This window comes from Propithecus coquereli, unplaced genomic scaffold, assembly GCF_000956105.1.
Source record: "Propithecus coquereli isolate 6110/MARCELLA unplaced genomic scaffold, Pcoq_1.0 Scaffold164, whole genome shotgun sequence".
NCBI classification, from domain to species: domain Eukaryota; kingdom Metazoa; phylum Chordata; class Mammalia; order Primates; family Indriidae; genus Propithecus; species Propithecus coquereli.
In genome coordinates this window covers 1631150-1648236 of record NW_012140969.1, presented here as the reverse complement: position 1 = coordinate 1648236, position 17087 = coordinate 1631150, and the positions used below count along the sequence as shown (strand labels likewise).

The following is a 17087-nucleotide window of genomic DNA, read 5'->3' as shown; positions in this document are numbered from 1 at the left end:
TAGTTTGCAAATATTCTCCCATTCTGTAGGTTGCCTTTTCACTGATTTTTTTTCTTTTTTGAGACAGAGTCTTTCACTCTGTCACCCAGGCTAGAGTGCAATGGTGTCATAGCTCCCTGCAACCTCAAACTGCCGGGCTCAAGTAATTCTCCTGCCTCAGCCTCCCCAGTAGCTGGGACTACAGGCACCACCATGCCCAGCTAATTTTTTCACTGATTTTTCTTCTGTGTGGACATCTTAAAGTTTGATGTAGACCCATTTGTCTACCTTAGTTTTTGTTGCCTCTGTTTCTGGTGTCATTGCCAAATCCAATGCCATGAAGCTTTCCCACATGTTTTCTTCTAGGAGTTCTACGGTTTCAGGTCTTACTCTTAGGTGGTTAATCCATTTTGAGCTAGTTTTTATATATGGTATAAGGTAAGGGTCCAACTTCAATCTTTTGCATGTGGCTAAGCAGTTTTCCCAGGACAATCGGTTGAAGAAACTATCTTTTCCCCATGTTCTGGTGTTTTCTTTAAAGACACAGGCTGTAGAAGTGGGCCGGGCCTTCCTACACCGCCAGATTCTTGGTGCTCGCTACAAATTCTGCGCATCCTCAAGATGTTTTCTAGAGCAGGTGCTAGTAGCACCGTTTTACAGATGAGGATACAGAGGCTGAGTCCAAGTGACCCGCCCAAGGTCGCATAGTGAGGACATAGGTAGAGGCTGAGTTGTGATGGAAGACTTTGCTTAAGAGCTCATAGGCTCATGACCCCTTAGGGGCTGCACCCTGCTTTATCCGTAGCACGCCCGAAAGAATGAATGAACGGCTCAGGCACCGCGCCCACCTCCCAGCAAACCCTGGGAGCTTGGACAAGCCCACTGCTCCAAGCGGGGGTGCGTACCTGCCTCGCGCATGCGCAGCCCTGGGCGCGGCCTGCTCCACTGCATCTTGGTCTGCCTTTCTGCGCATGGCACGTCCCGCCCTCCCCCCTGCGCCGGGGCTGGGGTGGTACGCGCTGCCTGCGCTCGCCGCCCGTCCCCGTCGGTTTCCGCGCGAAAAGCCGGGGCCGCCTGCGCTGCCTCCGCCTCTGCTGCAGCCGCCGAGATGCCGGCCCGCACCGCCCCCGCCCGCGTGCCCGCGCTGGCCTCCCCGGCCATCTCGCTGCCCGACGATGTCCGTAGGCGGTAGGTGGCGCGGGGGACCAAGGACTCTGGGGGATGGACGGTTATGGTGGGGGGGTCGCTTCCCCTCGGGGCGGCCAGTGGCCGCCACTGACAGGCGGCCGCGCATGCGCGGGGTGGTGCGGCGCGCACAGGCGCGCGGCGGCAGCGGTTGGCGGCGGCGGTTGGCGCGGGCAGGGTGGCACTTCCGGTCGCGCGCGCCCCGGCCGTTTGGCGCCAAAATGGCCCGAGGTCCCTCGCAGCTCCCTGGTGACTAGAAACTCGGGGAGGGGGTCTTTTTTGACCCCTAGGTAGAACCAGCTTTGGGTTCGTCTTGGGTCTCCTTCTCCAAGCAGCCGCGGACCCGGCTCCTGCCTCCAGCCTGGTCGCACAGGAAGTGGGCAGCCTGCGGTCTCAGGACACCCCTCGGTCCCCCGGCACTCCGGCCTCCACTTCCGGTGCCCGGCCTGGTCCCCGGGGGCGTTTCAGGGGGTCCCTTGGTTTTCCCGAGCTGCGCATCCCGATGGCGGCCTCCAGAGACGGACTTCGCCGGTCGGGGCCCGGGCTCGGCCAGCTCAGGTTTGAGAGCCCAGTCTTCCATGGGGGGCTCCCTGCAGCACCTGGGACTGTGCGGTCCTCGCCCCGCTGGGGAAAGTCGTATTCTGGAAGGAACTTTTACCCGGCAGCGTAGGGCCAGGGCCCGGGCCCGGGTAGCGTGAAGGCTGAATGGTCTTTTTGAGTAAATCTGTGCCCGTGAGCCATGGGCATCCAGGAAGCCTCGCTAGTGAGAACTGGCTGTGCGTGTGTGTGTGTGTAGGGGGGGTGAGGGATGGTGGCTAATGTCAGGGTCCCTGGCTATAGCAATTCATTCCTCTGTGGGACTTCTGTGCACAGGAGCAGGGTGGGAAGACTAGCCCCAGCCTCTTATTCTTGAAGGGCATCAGTTCATTCCTGAAAACTCGTGCCAAGTGAAGTGTGTATCAGTCACAGGAACCCTGACCAGGCCTGGACACTTCCAGCCACATTTGTGAAACCACGTTTGCCATCCCTCTATTTCCCTGAGTTTGTGCCAGGCCAGTTCTGATTTGGGCTTTTGGGGCTGGAGTGGGGAATGACAGGTACTTGATTAACTTGTTAACCATAGTTAGAGGAGAGGGGTATGTCTTGATGAGTAATCTGTACCAGTATACTCCAAAGATATAATTTGACTTAAAATGGAAATGGAATTAAGTAAGTACCTGGCTTCATGACATTAGACCCAATTCAGAGAAGTTTGGGCCCAGCCTTTTCTTTTCTTTTTTGAGACAGAGTCTTGCTCTGTCTCCCAGGCTAGAGTGAAATGGTGTCACCATAGCTCACTGCAGCCTCAAACTCCTGGACTCAAATGATCCTCCTGCCCCAGCCTCTTGAATAGCTGGGACTACAGGTGCCCGCCATCACGCCCAGCTAATTTTTCTATTTTTTTTGTAGAGACGGTGTCTTGCTATGTTGCCCAGGCTGGTCTTGAACTCCTGGCCTCAAGTGATCCTCCTGCCTCAGCCTCCCAAAGTGCTAGGATTACAGGCGTGAGCCACCATGCCTGGCCCAGCCCAGCCTTCTTGATAACTCTACTTCTGCTGTCTTGCTGATGGCCTTGGACAAGCATATGCTGCCTCTGCATCTATAGACTAGTAATAATAACATGGGCTTTCAACTGGTATTAGATTAAATGAGAATATGCCTGGCACATAAACGCTCACATGGTAGTGGCTAACTTAGCTAGTTTTTTTTTAGTTCTGCTGATCAATCATTGATTGTTGAACACTTTATATTATCTCATTTAATCCTTAAGAGTTCTTAAAAGTAGATGCTGCAGGAGTTAGCTGCCAGGAAGCAGGGATTCCTGCTGAGGTCTCTTTCTAGTCAAAACCTCTCTCTTCAACTAGGGGTTGCCAACAGGCCACTGGCTCTGGGGCTCTATTAGGCTTGCATAAGTATCTTGTTTAACTGAATTTGAATACCTTTAGGTTAGTCTTACCATACATTATTGGCTGGGCTTGGTGACTCACACTTGTAATCCCAGTAATTTGGGAGACCAGGGGCGGGAGGATTGCTTGAGGTCAGGAATTCGAGACCAGCCTGAGCAACATAGCAAGACCCTGTCTCTACCAAAAAAACAAAACAAACCAAAAAAAAACAGGTGTGGTGGCACATGCCTGTAGTCCAAGCTACTTGGGAGGCTGAGGGAGGAGGATTGCTTGAGCCTGGGTGTTTGAGGTTGCAGTGAACTATGATGACTGCACTCCAGCCCTGGCAACAGAGTGAGACTCTGTCTCAAAAAGAATAAAAATCTACCATAGACCCCAGTGTTCATATTTCTTTGAACTAGAGTATAGAATAGTGTTAGTGTAGGCATTGGAGTTTTGGATGCTTGCTTTTGACCCTGTGGAATACACTGAAACTCAGCTTATGTGACCCACTCACCAGATTTTTTTACACCTTGAAATATTTCAGTGTACAAAAATAAACACATAAACATGGCATCTAACAGTCTCTTAAACTTAGATTTATAAATGGAAGTATAGCCCTTCTTGACTTCAGAAAATTAGTAGAGAAGTGTAATCTACAATATAAGAGAAGTACCTAGGTCCAGTAGAATAAATACTGTAGGAGCTAAATTAGGCCTGGCCTTCATTTATGCACCTTTGTCACTTCTGCTAACTTGTGTTTATACAGGTTGAGTGTCCCTTATCTGAAATGCTTGAGACCAGAAGTGTTTCGGATCTCAGATTATTTTTGGATTGTGGAATAGTCATGTCACGTAATGACGGGGATGTATTCCGAGAAATTCATAATTAGGCGATGCCGTTGGGCAAACATTATAGAGTACACTTACACAAACCTGGATAGTACAGCCTACTACACACCTATGTTGTATGGTATAGCCTATTGCTCCTGGGCTGCAAACCTGTACAGCATGTTACTGTACTGAATACTGTAGGCATTTGTAACACAATGGTAAGTATTTGCGTATTTAAACATAGAAAAGGTGCAGTAAAAATATAGTATTCCAATCTTATGGGACTATTATCATATATGCAGTCTGTCATTGACCAAAACAGCATTACGTGGTGCATGACTTTATTTGTATTCTACCTACCAGTTCTGCATCCCTAATCCAAAGTCCGAAACGTTCCAGTGAGCGTTTCCTTTGAGTGTCATTGTTGGTGCTCCAAAGGTTACAGATTTTGGAGCGTTTTGGATTTCAGATTTTCAGATCAGGGATACTCAACTTGTATGCAGCTTCTTTTTTCTTTTCTTTTTTTTTTTTTTGAGACAGAGTCTCTGTCGCCCTGGCATCATCATAGCTGACTGCAACCTCAAACTCCTGGGCTCAATTGATCCTCCTGCCTCAGCCTCCCAAGTAGCTTGGACTATATGCACGCATTGTCACTCCCAGCTAATTTTTGTATTTTTTTGGTAGAGACAGTCTTGCTCTTTCTCAGGCTGGTCTTGAACTCCTGGCTTCAGGCGATCTTCCCGCCTTGGCCTCCCAAAGTGCTAGAATTACAGACATGAGCCACTGTGCCCGGCTGTAGCTTGTTTTTTAAACTCACATGCAGATCCATCAGATATACAATAGTAGAAAGTATTTTCAGTGTTTGGATTTCTAAGTGTTTAACTTCATTTTGAAGTATAATATACCCCAAGTCTTCTAAAAATCATGCCTTTCAGGGCAAGCCACATTTTTCAACTTGATTTCTTTCTTTAAGCTGCCATAATTTGCACAACAAAAGTGATAGTGTCCCACTTGTCTTCCTGCTGCCACTCAGATATGTTTTTTTATAAAGTGGAAATTGTGATCCTCTTAAAACAAGCTGGAGCCAGCAGTTTCCCTATTCTACACACTGCCTGGCACTCTTGGCCTGAAGTTCAGAATTCTCATCTGCCTGCCTGCCTCATCTTGTGCTTTTCTCAAGTCACACAGGCCTTCTTTCAGGTTCTCTGGGCTTGAGACCATGCCGTCTTCTTATTTTTAGAGATAGGGTCTTGCTCTGTTGTCCAGGTTGTAGTGCAGTGGTACGATCATAGCTGTCTCTAACATTGAATTCCTGGGCTCAAGGGATCCTCCTGCCTCAGCCTCCCAGGTAGCTATAGGTGTGTACCACCACACCCAGCTAATGTTTTATTTTTTGTAGAGATGGGGTCTTGGCTATGTTGCCCAGGCTGTCCATGAACTCCTGGCCTCAAATGATCCTCCCTCCTCAGCCTCCCAAAGTGCTGGGATTACAGGCGTGAGCCACCCTCCCCGGCCTGTTCATTCATTCTTAAGCCTTCCTCTCCAAGACAGCCCGGCTTCCCTGCAATCAGAAGAGTGCTGAATTCTGTCAGTGCACCCTGCATGCTGCCTTTGCACCCTGGGGTTCAGTACTTCAGGGACTGTTGGCAGAGCACGTTTGCCTTATTTGTTATATGTGTGGCTCAGAGCACAGTAGACTCAGATGTTTGCATGCCAGCCTTTCCCCTGTGTAGCCCGGATCTACACACTGATGCTAGCAGCCTGCTTTTCACAACTAATTAGCCTTTTAATTACTACTGCTTTCTTTTCTGCTCGTCTTTCTGTGATTAGATTAAGCTAGGTCTTGAAATCCTTAACTCTAGTTCCATGGGTGCTGCTACGTAGGTATTGACTAGGGCAAAACTGACTTTGTAGTTCTGCTTCCCTGTGGTAGGATTCATATCCTGCCCCGCTGCTTACCAGCTGTCTGGCTCATTCATCTAACCTCTTGGTGCCTTGGTGTTTCTTCTTTAAAATGGGGATGGGACTGCCTGCTTCATGGGGGCGTTGTGAAGAGAAGCTGAGCTCACCGGCATAAATGTCTTAGAGCAGCACCTGCCCAGAGGCCTTCGTCACCAGTTGTTGTATGGTCATGTTCGTACAGGCATACCTCGGACATACCGTGACTACCGCAGTAAAGCGAATATGACAACAAAAAGTCATACCGATTTTTTGGCTTCCCGGTACATATATGTCATCTTTACACTCTACCGTAGTCTATTAAGTGTGCAGTGGCATATCTAAAAAATATACTTAATTTAAAGATACTTTATTGCTAAAAGATGCCAGCAGTCATCCGAGCCTTCAGCAAGTCAATCTTTTTGCTCGCGGAGAGTCCTGCCTCGATGTTGGCGGCTGCTTACTGATCAGGATGGTGGCTGCTGAAGGCTGCGGTGGCTTTGGCAACTTGTTAAAATAAGACAGCAATGAAGTTTGCCACGTCAAGTGATTCTTCCTTTCACAAAAGAGTTCTCCGTAGTATGCGATGCTGTTTGATAGCATTTTATCCACAGTCAAACTTTGAAAGAAGTTGGAGTCCTCTCAAACGCCGCCACTGCTTTGTCAACAGTTCATGTAATATTCTCAATTCTTTGTCATTTCTGTTCACAGCGTCTTCAGTAGATTCTGTCTCAAGAAACCACTCTCTCTACTCATCTGTAAGAAGCAACTCCTCATCTGTTTATGTTTTATCATGAGATTGCGGCCATTGAGTCTCATCTTCAGGCTCCACTTCTAATTCTAGTTCTTTTGCAGTTTCTACCCCATCTGCAGTCCCTCCACTGAAGTCTTGAACCCCTCAGAGTCATCTATGACAGTTGGAATCGCCTTCTTCCAAACTCCTGTCAGTGTTGATTTGTTGACCTCTTCCCATAAGTCACGAATGTTCTCAGTGGAATCTATTATAGGATGGTGAATCCTTTCCAGAAGGTTTTCAGTTGGCTTTGCCCAGATCCATCAGAAGAATCGCTATCTGTGGCAGCTATGGCCTTACCAAAATGTATTAAATAGTAAGACTTGAAAGTCCAAACTACTGTCCTTGATCCATGGGCTGCAGAGTGGATGTCGTGCTAGCAGATCCGAAGACAGCACTCATCTCCTTGTACGTCTCCATCACAGCTCTTGGGTGACCAGGTGCGTTGTCAGTGAGTCGTAGTAATTTGAATCTTTATTTTCTGAGCAGTAGGTCTCAACAGTGGGTTTACGATATTCAGTAAACCATGCTGTAAAAAGATGTGCTGTCATCCAGGCTCGGTGGTTCCATCTATGGAGCACAGACAAGGTAGATAGAGCATAATTCTGAAGGGCCCTAGGATTTTCATAATGGTAAATGAGCCTTGGCTTCCTCTCACCCCTGATAAGAGTCAACCTGTCCTTTGAAGCTCTGAAGCCAGGCATTGACTTCTCTGGCCATGAAAGCGCTAGAGGGCGTCTTCTTCAATATAAGGCTGTTTCATCTATGTTGAAAGTCCGTTCAGTGTAGCGACCCTCTTTGATGATCTTAGCTAGACCTTCCGGATAACTTGCTGCAGTTTCTACGTCAGCACTTGCTGCTGCTTGTACTTTTATGTTATCGAGATGGCTTTTTTCTTTAAACCTCCATGAACAAACCACCAAAAAGCCCTGAATTCCTGGTACCATATTAGTTTTCAATTGCTGCCATAACAAATCACTACAAACTTAGTGGCTAAAATCAGACAATAGACATTTATTATCTCACAGTTCTGTAGGTCAGAAACCTGGTGTGGGTCTTGCTGGGTGACAGTCAAGGTGTCGGCAGGCTGTATTCCTTTCTGGACATTCTAGGGAATCTGTTCCTGTTTTTTTGGGGTGTTGGCAGAACTCAACTCTTTGCAGTTGTAAGACTCAGGTTTTCTTGCTGTCTCATCCCTTGGTTCATGCCTCTTCCTCCACCCTTAAAGCCAGCAACTCCAGGTCGAGTGCTCCCATCTCTCGCAGACCTTCCGTAGTTGCATCTCTCTCGAGAAAAGCCGCAGAGCAGGTTCCATGTTCTTAAGGACTCCAGCGATTAGACTGGGCCCAGCCGGATAATCCAGGATAATCTCCCCGTCTCCAGGCTGTAACCTCAGTCATATCTGCAAAGTCTCTTTTGCCACGTAAGGGAACATATTCACGGGCTACAGGAATTAGGGCATGGACGTCTTCAGGGGTCTGTTTTGCTCACCGTGGATACCCTCTCAGGCAGCCCTACCCCACCTGCCCTGCAGTCTGAAGAAGCGGGGTTAACAGAGCCTTGTAACTTGTCTTCCATGGTCTACTCCTACTGCCAAACCATGTTTTAGACCAGCCTTTCTGGTTTAGGAGTGTTAGAATAACTTACATTTTATAATCTCTTCTGTCCAATCTATCGAATATTCCTGCCAGATTAATTTAAAGTGTGGCTCATAAACCACGGGTTCCATCTCCCCCATGACTCCGTGGATGATTTGTTAACTACGGAGCAAAACTGATTTTTCAGCCTTGTGTTCCTGACTTCCCTCGAACTGTCACAGGTCGCTCCCTCCCTGGATGTGCCTTTCCCGGCCTGCAGGGTGGCCAGTCTCACATGTGTTCCTTGGGCGTACCCTGAACCGGCTTCCCTGACATGGGGTTCCTGTTTGGGCAGCTTCCCCTGCCCAGTTCACAGCGCTCCACTCTTCCAATCCCTCCTTCCTGATGCTGTTCATACCCTTTCTCTTGGGAGGTCCTCAGGCTTTTAACTGTATTTGCCTTATTCCTTCATAGGTGTCTGTGTATCTTACCTCCCTTCTGTGACTAACCTCTGAGGGAAGCAACGAGGAACGAACGAGTTGTAGGATCTCAGGCTGGGGGCTAAGGTTGTACTCCAAATCCTCCGCTAGGCTCTTGGTGTCTGTTTCTAATCCTCCTGGTTTCAGCAGATAGAAGGTTGGTGTCTTCGTAGTTTTACTGGGGGAAGGGATGGCTTTCCAGTGACCTCCTTCCTGCCAGCTGGCTCCCACCTCCCACTCTGCGGCCAGGCAGGTTAAATCCAGTCTTCCCCAGGCAGGACGTTCTAGGTCTTCTGAAGGTGTTTTTGTCTCTTTTTGCCAGGCTGAATATCCCAGTTCATAGCAAGGGTTGAAAGAGCTCAGGCCCACGGATCTGTCTCGTGCCCGGCTGTTGAGAGGTGTCACCATTCTGAAAAGGGCACTGTGGTCGGCTTTGCGGTCATTTGAGCCTTGTCCCTCACACCTGGTGTAACCTCAGGATCGAGGGACTCTGCGGCTGGTGGAGTTAGGAGCTGTGTCCCGCCATGGTTTCATGAGCAGAATGACCGAGAAGTCAGATTTATGCTGCTCTGCAGTGGGGCGTGTGCCTCTGGCTGTAAGTCCTGAGTTCTGCCGCCATCCTGGTGTGAGGTTCCTCCCAGGCCCGAGTTACTGTGAGAGTGGAATGACTCGTGCCTGGAAGGGACTCCCTGTGCTCCTGAAAATCTTGATTCCAAAGCTTCTTGAGACCAATTTATATGGTACATAGAACATACAGGATGAATTACCACTGTGTCTGCTGGGCGCCAAGCATCGCTTCTATAGAAAGGCAATTCCTGACCACCCAGCAAGTCAGGAGGTCCCTGCCTGGTGGCTCTTCGCTGGACCAATGTCACTTGCATTCCTGACTCTGCTGCTCACACTTGTTTCCTGCAGAGGCCAGCTTGGAAGAGCTGTTTCTGCCCTTCGGGCTAGGAATAACTGAGCACCTAATCTGTGTGGGTGCAGGGTGGGAGGGTCCTGAGATGGTGGAGGCCTGGTCCCTGCCCAGGGTGGCCTCCCTCCACTGACAGATACTTGCTGGGCTGGTTAGACCTGTTTTTTCCCCACTGTCTGCAGCCAGCACCCAGGCTGGGAACAACAGCCACCCCACCCCCCTCCCTTTCCTTAGTGTCTTCTCTTCTTGTTTTTATTCTCCCCTCCATTGCCCCCCAAAAGGCAAGCCATTGTCTTTGATAATCCAATCAGACCATGATTTTTCTAGTCAAACTCATGACAGTTCTGTGCTTCTGATTAGGTGCAAACATTCCAAGGATGAGCTCTCCAGCGAGGCGCCAGCCAACTTCTCTGACTCCGTCTCCGTCTCCCCTGTGTGTGGGCACCTCCGGTGTCCCTGATGCTCTGACCGTTTTACCATCAGAATGCTGCCATGGCCACCTTCCCCACACACACCTTCCCACAGCTGGCCTGTGGGAATACCAGCTGGCCATTCCCCAGTGTCCCGTGGCCCTCCTTGGTGCACTCATTCTGACACTGGCCACACTGCGGCACACCCTTATATGGGCTCTTGTCAGACCCAGCTGGAGAAAGATCCGCTGTAGGTCATTTAACTTCCAGAAGGACCCCAACTGTCCAACCTGCTCCCCCTTTCCCGGTACCTTTTAAAATGACAGATATTCTAGACTGGGCGCAATGGCTCACGCCTGTAATCCCAGCACTTACAGAGGCCGAGGTGGGACGATTGCTTGAGGCCAGGGGTTCAAGACCACCCTGGGCAATAGCAAGACCCCCATCTCAACAAAAAATAAAAAATTAAAAAAAATTAGCCAGGTGTGGTGGCACGCACTTGTAGTCCCAGCTACTTGGGAGGCTAAGGCAAGAGGATCGCTTGAGCCCAGGAGTTCTAGGCTACGGTCAGCTATGATGACACCAATGCATTCTAGCCCTGGCAACAGAGTAAGACCTTGTCTAAAAATAAAGATTCTGTTGTAGAGCTCCTGCATCATCTCCCACCAGCATCAGAAAAACGACCCCAAAAAGAGGAAACTTGTTCAGATCATAGATGACTTCCTAATATTAGACGCTACAGTAGGACATTCTAGACATTGGGAGGGGGAGATAAAAGCCACCATATTTATTTTTCTAACGCTCACATGTTGAACTTGTTTCCAGAATTCTTTGAAACTGGGATTAATCTTTACAGGTAAACAACGTTGCTTAACAAGCATTTCTGTCTCCCTGTCTTCTAGGCTCAAAGATTTGGAAAGAGACAGCTTAACGGAAAAGGTAATTTCCACCTTAATAACCTTTTAAATTACCAGATGTGACTATTTGACAGATACTTTGTGGCTCATAAAAAGAGATTTGTTTTGTGGAAGTGGAATTGGTTCTCTTTTCTGTGACGTTTCAGAGAGAGCTTGGATGTGCTGCTTGTTCCGTGTCTGCATTAACGTGCTGCCTGATACTAGTTGGCTTTATGGTAACTCGTTGGCAGGTTTACTAATCTAGGTTCCTAAATGATCAATTCCGGATTGTCATTTGTCCTGATGACACTGTTTTCAAGAGCACAATTTTGTTCTAGTAAACCACGATGCGTCTTCATCTCACCTCTTACCGTCCCCATTTGTCAGCATTTTGGAGACGGGAGGGAAGTGATTTTCATAGAAATACCATGAACATGTTTCGTGACTGTTTAGTTTTCTGCCTGAGACAGCGTTACCTGCCGTTCAGTCATTGTGATGGGCCCGGGGAGCTTAAAAACTTGTCCATTAGTTCACAGCTTGGGAATTTGGGGACTGCTAAACCTGTATCCTTCCCTTAGGAATGTGTCAAGGAGAAATTGAATCTCTTGCATGAATTTCTGCAAACGGAAATAAAGACTCAGTTATGTGACTTGGAAACCAAATTACATAAAGAAGAATTATCCGAGGTAAGTCAGTTGTCAGCATCCCGGCTTCTAGAAAAAAAAGTCTCCTCCCCTGTAACTTATCTGACCAGGGAGGCAGAAAATTCCCCGCTCTCCCTGTTGCCTGATAATGATGAAGGAAACGCATGTGTTTCCTTGTTCTCTTCTTGCCACTTGTTTACATTCACTGCTACTTAAATTATCCTTTCCTGCTGTAGGAGGGCTACCTGGCTAAAGTCAAATCCCTTTTAAATAAAGATTTGTCCTTGGAGAACGGAGCTCACGCTTTCAGTCGGGAAGTGAACGGACGTCTGGAAAACGGGATCCAGGCGAAGGGTCAAGACCGCAGAGTGGGAATGGCAGAGGCAAACTCCCCCCCCAAGCCCATTTCCAAAGCTCGCACGCCAAGGAGGAGCAAGTCCGATGGAGAGAGTAAACGTAAGGACGGCTTTGGTACCACATAAGAGGGCAGCCAGACTCGCACTCTCGTGCAAACCCTGGGCAGAATTTTCGAGTGTGTTTCTTGTGTATACTTCCCAACTAGTAAGCACTGCCTACTTTCTGACAAGCTTACGTGTGTACTTCTTTAAATTTTGTCTTTGTTTTTTGGTTTTTTTCTTTTCTTTTTTTTTTTGAGATGGAGTCGCACTGTGTAGGTGGCGTCATCACAGCTCACTGCAACCTCAAACTCCTGAGCTCAAGCCATCATCCCGCCTCAGCCTCCCAAGTAGCTGGGACTATAAGCGAGCACCACTATGCCCGGCTAATTTTTCTATTTTTTTTTTAGTAGAGATGGGGTCTCACTCTTGCTCAGGGCTCAGGCTGGTCTTGAACTCCTGAGCTCAGGCGATCCTCCTTTCTTGGCCTCCCAGAGTGCTAGGATTACAGGCATGAGCCACTGCACCCGGCCCTAACTTTCATCTTTGACCAAGTATATAGCGTTAGATCCCAAAACATAGCTACATTTGAGAGGTATTGGATGACAGGGGCTATTAATACTCTTATTTCTAAGACATTATATGCCTAGTTAAGCTAAAAGTTTATTCTCAGATTCCTTCCCAGTTTGTAGGCAAAGGAACTCTTCTGGAATATTATTTTTACTTTTTTATTTTAGAGACAGGGTCTCGCTCTGGACACCTAGGCTGGAGTGCAGTGGTGCGATCATAGCTCACTGCAGCCTTGAACTCCTGGCTCAAGCGATCCTCCCACCTCAACCTTCTGGGAGTACAGGCGTGGGCCACCATGCCTGGCTAATTCCTAAATTTTTTTTGTAGAGACAGGGTCTTGCTATGTTGCCTAGACTGGTCTTGAACTCCTGGCCTCGAGTGATCCTCCCACTTGTCTCCCAAAGTGCTGGGATTACAGGTGTGAGCCACTGCGCCTGGCCTGGAATTTTACAAAACAAAGGAGGATGGGGCTTGAGCTTAGGTCTGGTTCTCAGCCACTTCATCTCTTGGCCATATAAGGAGATGTTCTGTTTCTTCGTGTGGTTTGGGGTTTGGCCCCTCAAATAGGAGCTCAGTGGAACGGCTCAGCAAACTGGTAGTTGCTAATGACTGACACTGGCAAGCTGGTTATGGACTAGAATAAAAACCCAAAGGATGCTTAATCCTTAGAACCTGGCTTTCTGTAGTAGCTTGGTGATGGTCGAAGGACCACAACATTGCTGTGGGCTTTTCTATTCATAGTGGCTTTTTTTTTTTTTTCTTTCTTTAAACAGCTGAAGCTTCACTTAGTCCCAGGATTACAAGGAAAACTACCAGGCAGACCACCATCACAACTCATTTCGCAAAGGGGTCAGTATATAATGAATTGGCAGCTGCCTTTTCTAGGGACCAGCTGTTTTTAGTAAAATATGCACAACATTGGTAGGGTGTAAGTTAGCAGTTCTGTCTCCCATATTGCATAGGTTTTCATCACGCACTTACAGTCACTAGACATTCACAAACAGCATCTCTGAAGACCTCATCTGTTCCTGCTCTTACAAGAAACTTCAGCTACACACAGAACTGAGTGTAGTGCGATGAACCACCAGACACTCATCACCCAGCATCTGTAGTTACCAGCTCCTGGCCATTGTTTCATCTGTACCTCCCTATGCTCTGTCCCCCACCTGAATTACTTTCAGACAAATCCTAGACATGTCACTTCGTCCATAAATATTTCAGTATATCTCTAGACAATGAGGTCTCTCTCTCAGACAGCTTTTTCTTTTTTATTTGTATTTAGCAATAATCGCTAACACTTAGGAAACAGTCTTTTCTTAGATATATAGCATCAATACCATGATAACTAAAACAGTCTTTTTTTTAAAAAAACCAAACTATGTAATACTGGTTTTTGTGCCTTATAAAATATAAGAACTCCTTACCATCAAATATAGTCAGTGTTGACATTTCCCCATTTGTGGCGAACAAGCTACGTGGCAAACAAATGACACTTGCCTGATTTGTTCCTTAAGGTTTGCAAGTCGTAGATTCCTTCCCTCTTATTCTCTTAGCATTTGCTTGAAGAAATTAGCTCATTTGTTCAGCAGCAGTTCTAGGCTTGGCCATTTGCATCCTGGTGGTGGTCCGTGTGTTCCCTTGGGTTTCCTGTAAACTGACAGAGCTAGAGGCCTGGTCAGAGTCCAGCTTTTTATTTTTCGAGCCTGACTTCTCCATAGATGATGCCGTGTCTTTCCATCAGAGGTGCGTCATGTCTCTTCTGTGACACTAGCAGCCATTGATCAGTAACTCCTCGGGGCTGGCAAGATGGCGATAAGATATTCTAAACCTGTCGTTCAGAGAAACACTAAACTTGAAGCCTATTTCATCAACATGGCATTGAGGGGCCCCTCCTGGGAGTGAAGAAGGCTTCCATGCCCTGAGTCTGTCCCTGAGAGAGTGCATTGAGCAAGGAGGACTGTAAGTCACGTAAGGCCTGGAGGTCTGGGGTCTTGCCCAACTAACGGTTGGCTTCACTGTGTGTGACAGCCCTGCCAAACGGAAGCCCCAGGAAGAGTCTGAAAGGGCCAAATCGGACGATTCTGTCGAGGAAGAAGACAAAGACAAGGTAGGACCGGCATCTTCATTTCTTAACCCCACCTTGTTTTGGTATATTTGCCGATTATTGTGATGTAACATGTCTAAATGAATAAAAACCTTGTCTAGTCAGGGTTCTCCAGAGAAACAGAACCAATAGAGACAGAGTGTGTGTGTGTAGAGAACGAGAGAGAGATTTATTTTCAGGAATTAGCTCACAAGATTGTGGAGGCTGGCAAGTTTGAAATTTGCAGGGAGGGCTGGAGGTCTGAGGAAGAATTGATGTTGCAGCTCAAGTCTGAAGGCAGTTCTAGAGGCAGAATTTTATATGTACACAAATATTCAGATTTTATATACACACGTTCCATATAACATAGTACAGAGAGATTCTGTGTACCCTTCACCCAGCTTTCGCCACTGGCAGTAACATCTTAGAGACTAATACCTCAAAACCAGGAAATTGACGTGGGTACGTTGGTACTATCTGTAGAATTATTCAGATGGCACCAGTTTCCGTGTGTGTGTGTGTGTGTGTGTGTGTGTGTAGTTCTATGCAGTTTTGTCACAGGTGTGCACATACAGGTTGATGTAACCTCCACTTCAAACAGCTACAGATCTGTTTCATCACCACAGTTAAATAAACCCACGTTACCCCAGAGATGGAAAATCTTGTGAACTTAGGGAAATTGTACTAGGGCATTCATCTGAGAAAAGAGGTACTGTCCCATTTAGGTTGTCAACATCACTTCCTGATAAGAATCTCAAATTACCACTTTGGTTTTGCTTTACTCTGATAGTAAAGAATTCTTGACATGCGGTGGAGAATCTTTGATTCTTTCACGTAGCATCCCTGGGTGGGCTCTAGCAGGCAGCCATGTGCTGGCCTTGCTCCTGGCCCTCGCCTTTGTTTTGGGGGTGTGGGGGAGGTAACAGGAGCAGACCAGAGTGTCCCAGATCTCCCCAAATCCCAGACCCCCCAACCGTGTTTTTAACCATATCAAATGTATTCACTTAATCTTTCGATTCATGCTTTTGCTGTTGGTCTTCCCTCAAAACCAATATTGTCTTTTGTTCTTCCTTCCCTCCACACAGGATGAGAAGAGACGTAGAGTTACATCCAAAGAACAGTAAGAATAGTTACTACACCTTTCTTTTTGTTCTGAATTGGTTACATAATCTCGGTCATGAAATTACTTTTCCGGAAAGTGTAAAAAGAGCTTTTTAGTGAGTTTCTGTGACAACCACAGCCCTGTTGAATTAGGGGTCAGATTATTAACCTTGGGATTCAGGTAGAATTCTCCTCTGTAGCAAAGAATAAATTGAGAGTAGCTGGCATTGCTTATCAACCAGTTTTAACTCATATTAAATACTAAATATTCAAGGAGTATGTGTCTTACAGGGGTCTTGGGATTAAGATTTCTTTGGTGGGTAGGAAAGAGAATCTTAGGAAAACTGCTTGCAGGGGAGATGTCTGTGTCAGTCATGCTTGGGGTATTTGTTATTTTGTTTGACAGAGTTGCTAGACCTCTTCCTGCGGAAGAGCCGGAAACAGCAAAACCAGGAACACACACCGAAAAGGAAGAAGAAAGAGATGAAAAAGTAAAGCTTTGTCTCCTCCAAGTTTGTTATTTCTGCCTTAATCAAATGCTGCAGTCCCCATTTGGTTCCAGGAAGGGGGACAGCGGGTGGGGAACATATAGGAACAAAATGGATTTCTCCAGGGATCAAAATGGCCTTAACTGTGGCTAAGACACTTCTCACACTTGCTCTTCTGGTGGTTTTCTACACGGAAGGTGGGTTATAAAGTTGTGGTGATAGTAGTGACCTCATTGGGCGCTTAGGCTGACATTTGCTACTTACTTGGTCGCAAAGCTTCAGTCTCTCCCCTCACCCACCTGCCTCTCACTGACAAGGTCTTTGTGAAGATCCAACTTTCAAATGTGGGAGGAACCAAAATTCTATAGCATCATCCTATAGATACAAATTCTATAGATACAAAGTTGCTTTCTCTCTGAGATCAGAGCAGCCCTTTTCCCAAACCTCCAGCTCCTTCGTAAAATCCACGGGTTCACAGTTCTGTGCGGTACAGGATGTTGAGTTCCATTTTGGTTTAGTTTTGTGGTAAGATGTTGATTAAAAATTTCTTACAAACTCAGGTGGGTGGCGAGAGCCTCATCGGGCGCCTGTTAGAGGACGGATGCCCATTATTTTCCTGTAATGGAGGATCAACTAAGACATTCAATAATTCTTGAACCATTTGGTACTTCAAGCTAGTCCCTAATTGACCGCCTTTTCTACCTTGACACTAGTTAACCATAGACAGCAGCTACAGTTGGTGCACACCTTGAATTCATTTCATAACAAGCGGTCCTGGTGGGCTGGTTCGACCACCACCTTCCAAAGAAAGGAACCTGGGGCAAGATTAGAATGCCTTGCCTGTGGTCACTGTGTCAGGATCTCTCCTTGTGGTA

At 47.2% G+C, this 17087-nt stretch overlaps 1 protein-coding gene across 1 annotated transcript in view; it reads left to right on the top strand.

Moving 5' to 3' along the window:
- Window positions 1-1036: 1036 nt before the first annotated feature.
- The window catches only part of DNMT1 (DNA (cytosine-5-)-methyltransferase 1), a 40404-nt gene continuing 24353 nt past the window's right edge, over window positions 1037-17087 (top strand). Inside the window, exons 1-8 of the mRNA XM_012641265.1 lie at window positions 1037-1167; window positions 10938-10974; window positions 11510-11617; window positions 11812-12031; window positions 13314-13389; window positions 14569-14647; window positions 15709-15743; window positions 16131-16215. Of these exons, the coding sequence (XP_012496719.1) occupies window positions 1088-1167; window positions 10938-10974; window positions 11510-11617; window positions 11812-12031; window positions 13314-13389; window positions 14569-14647; window positions 15709-15743; window positions 16131-16215 (720 nt within the window). The 5' untranslated portion in view covers window positions 1037-1087. The remainder of the gene's footprint in view (window positions 1168-10937; window positions 10975-11509; window positions 11618-11811; window positions 12032-13313; window positions 13390-14568; window positions 14648-15708; window positions 15744-16130; window positions 16216-17087) is intronic.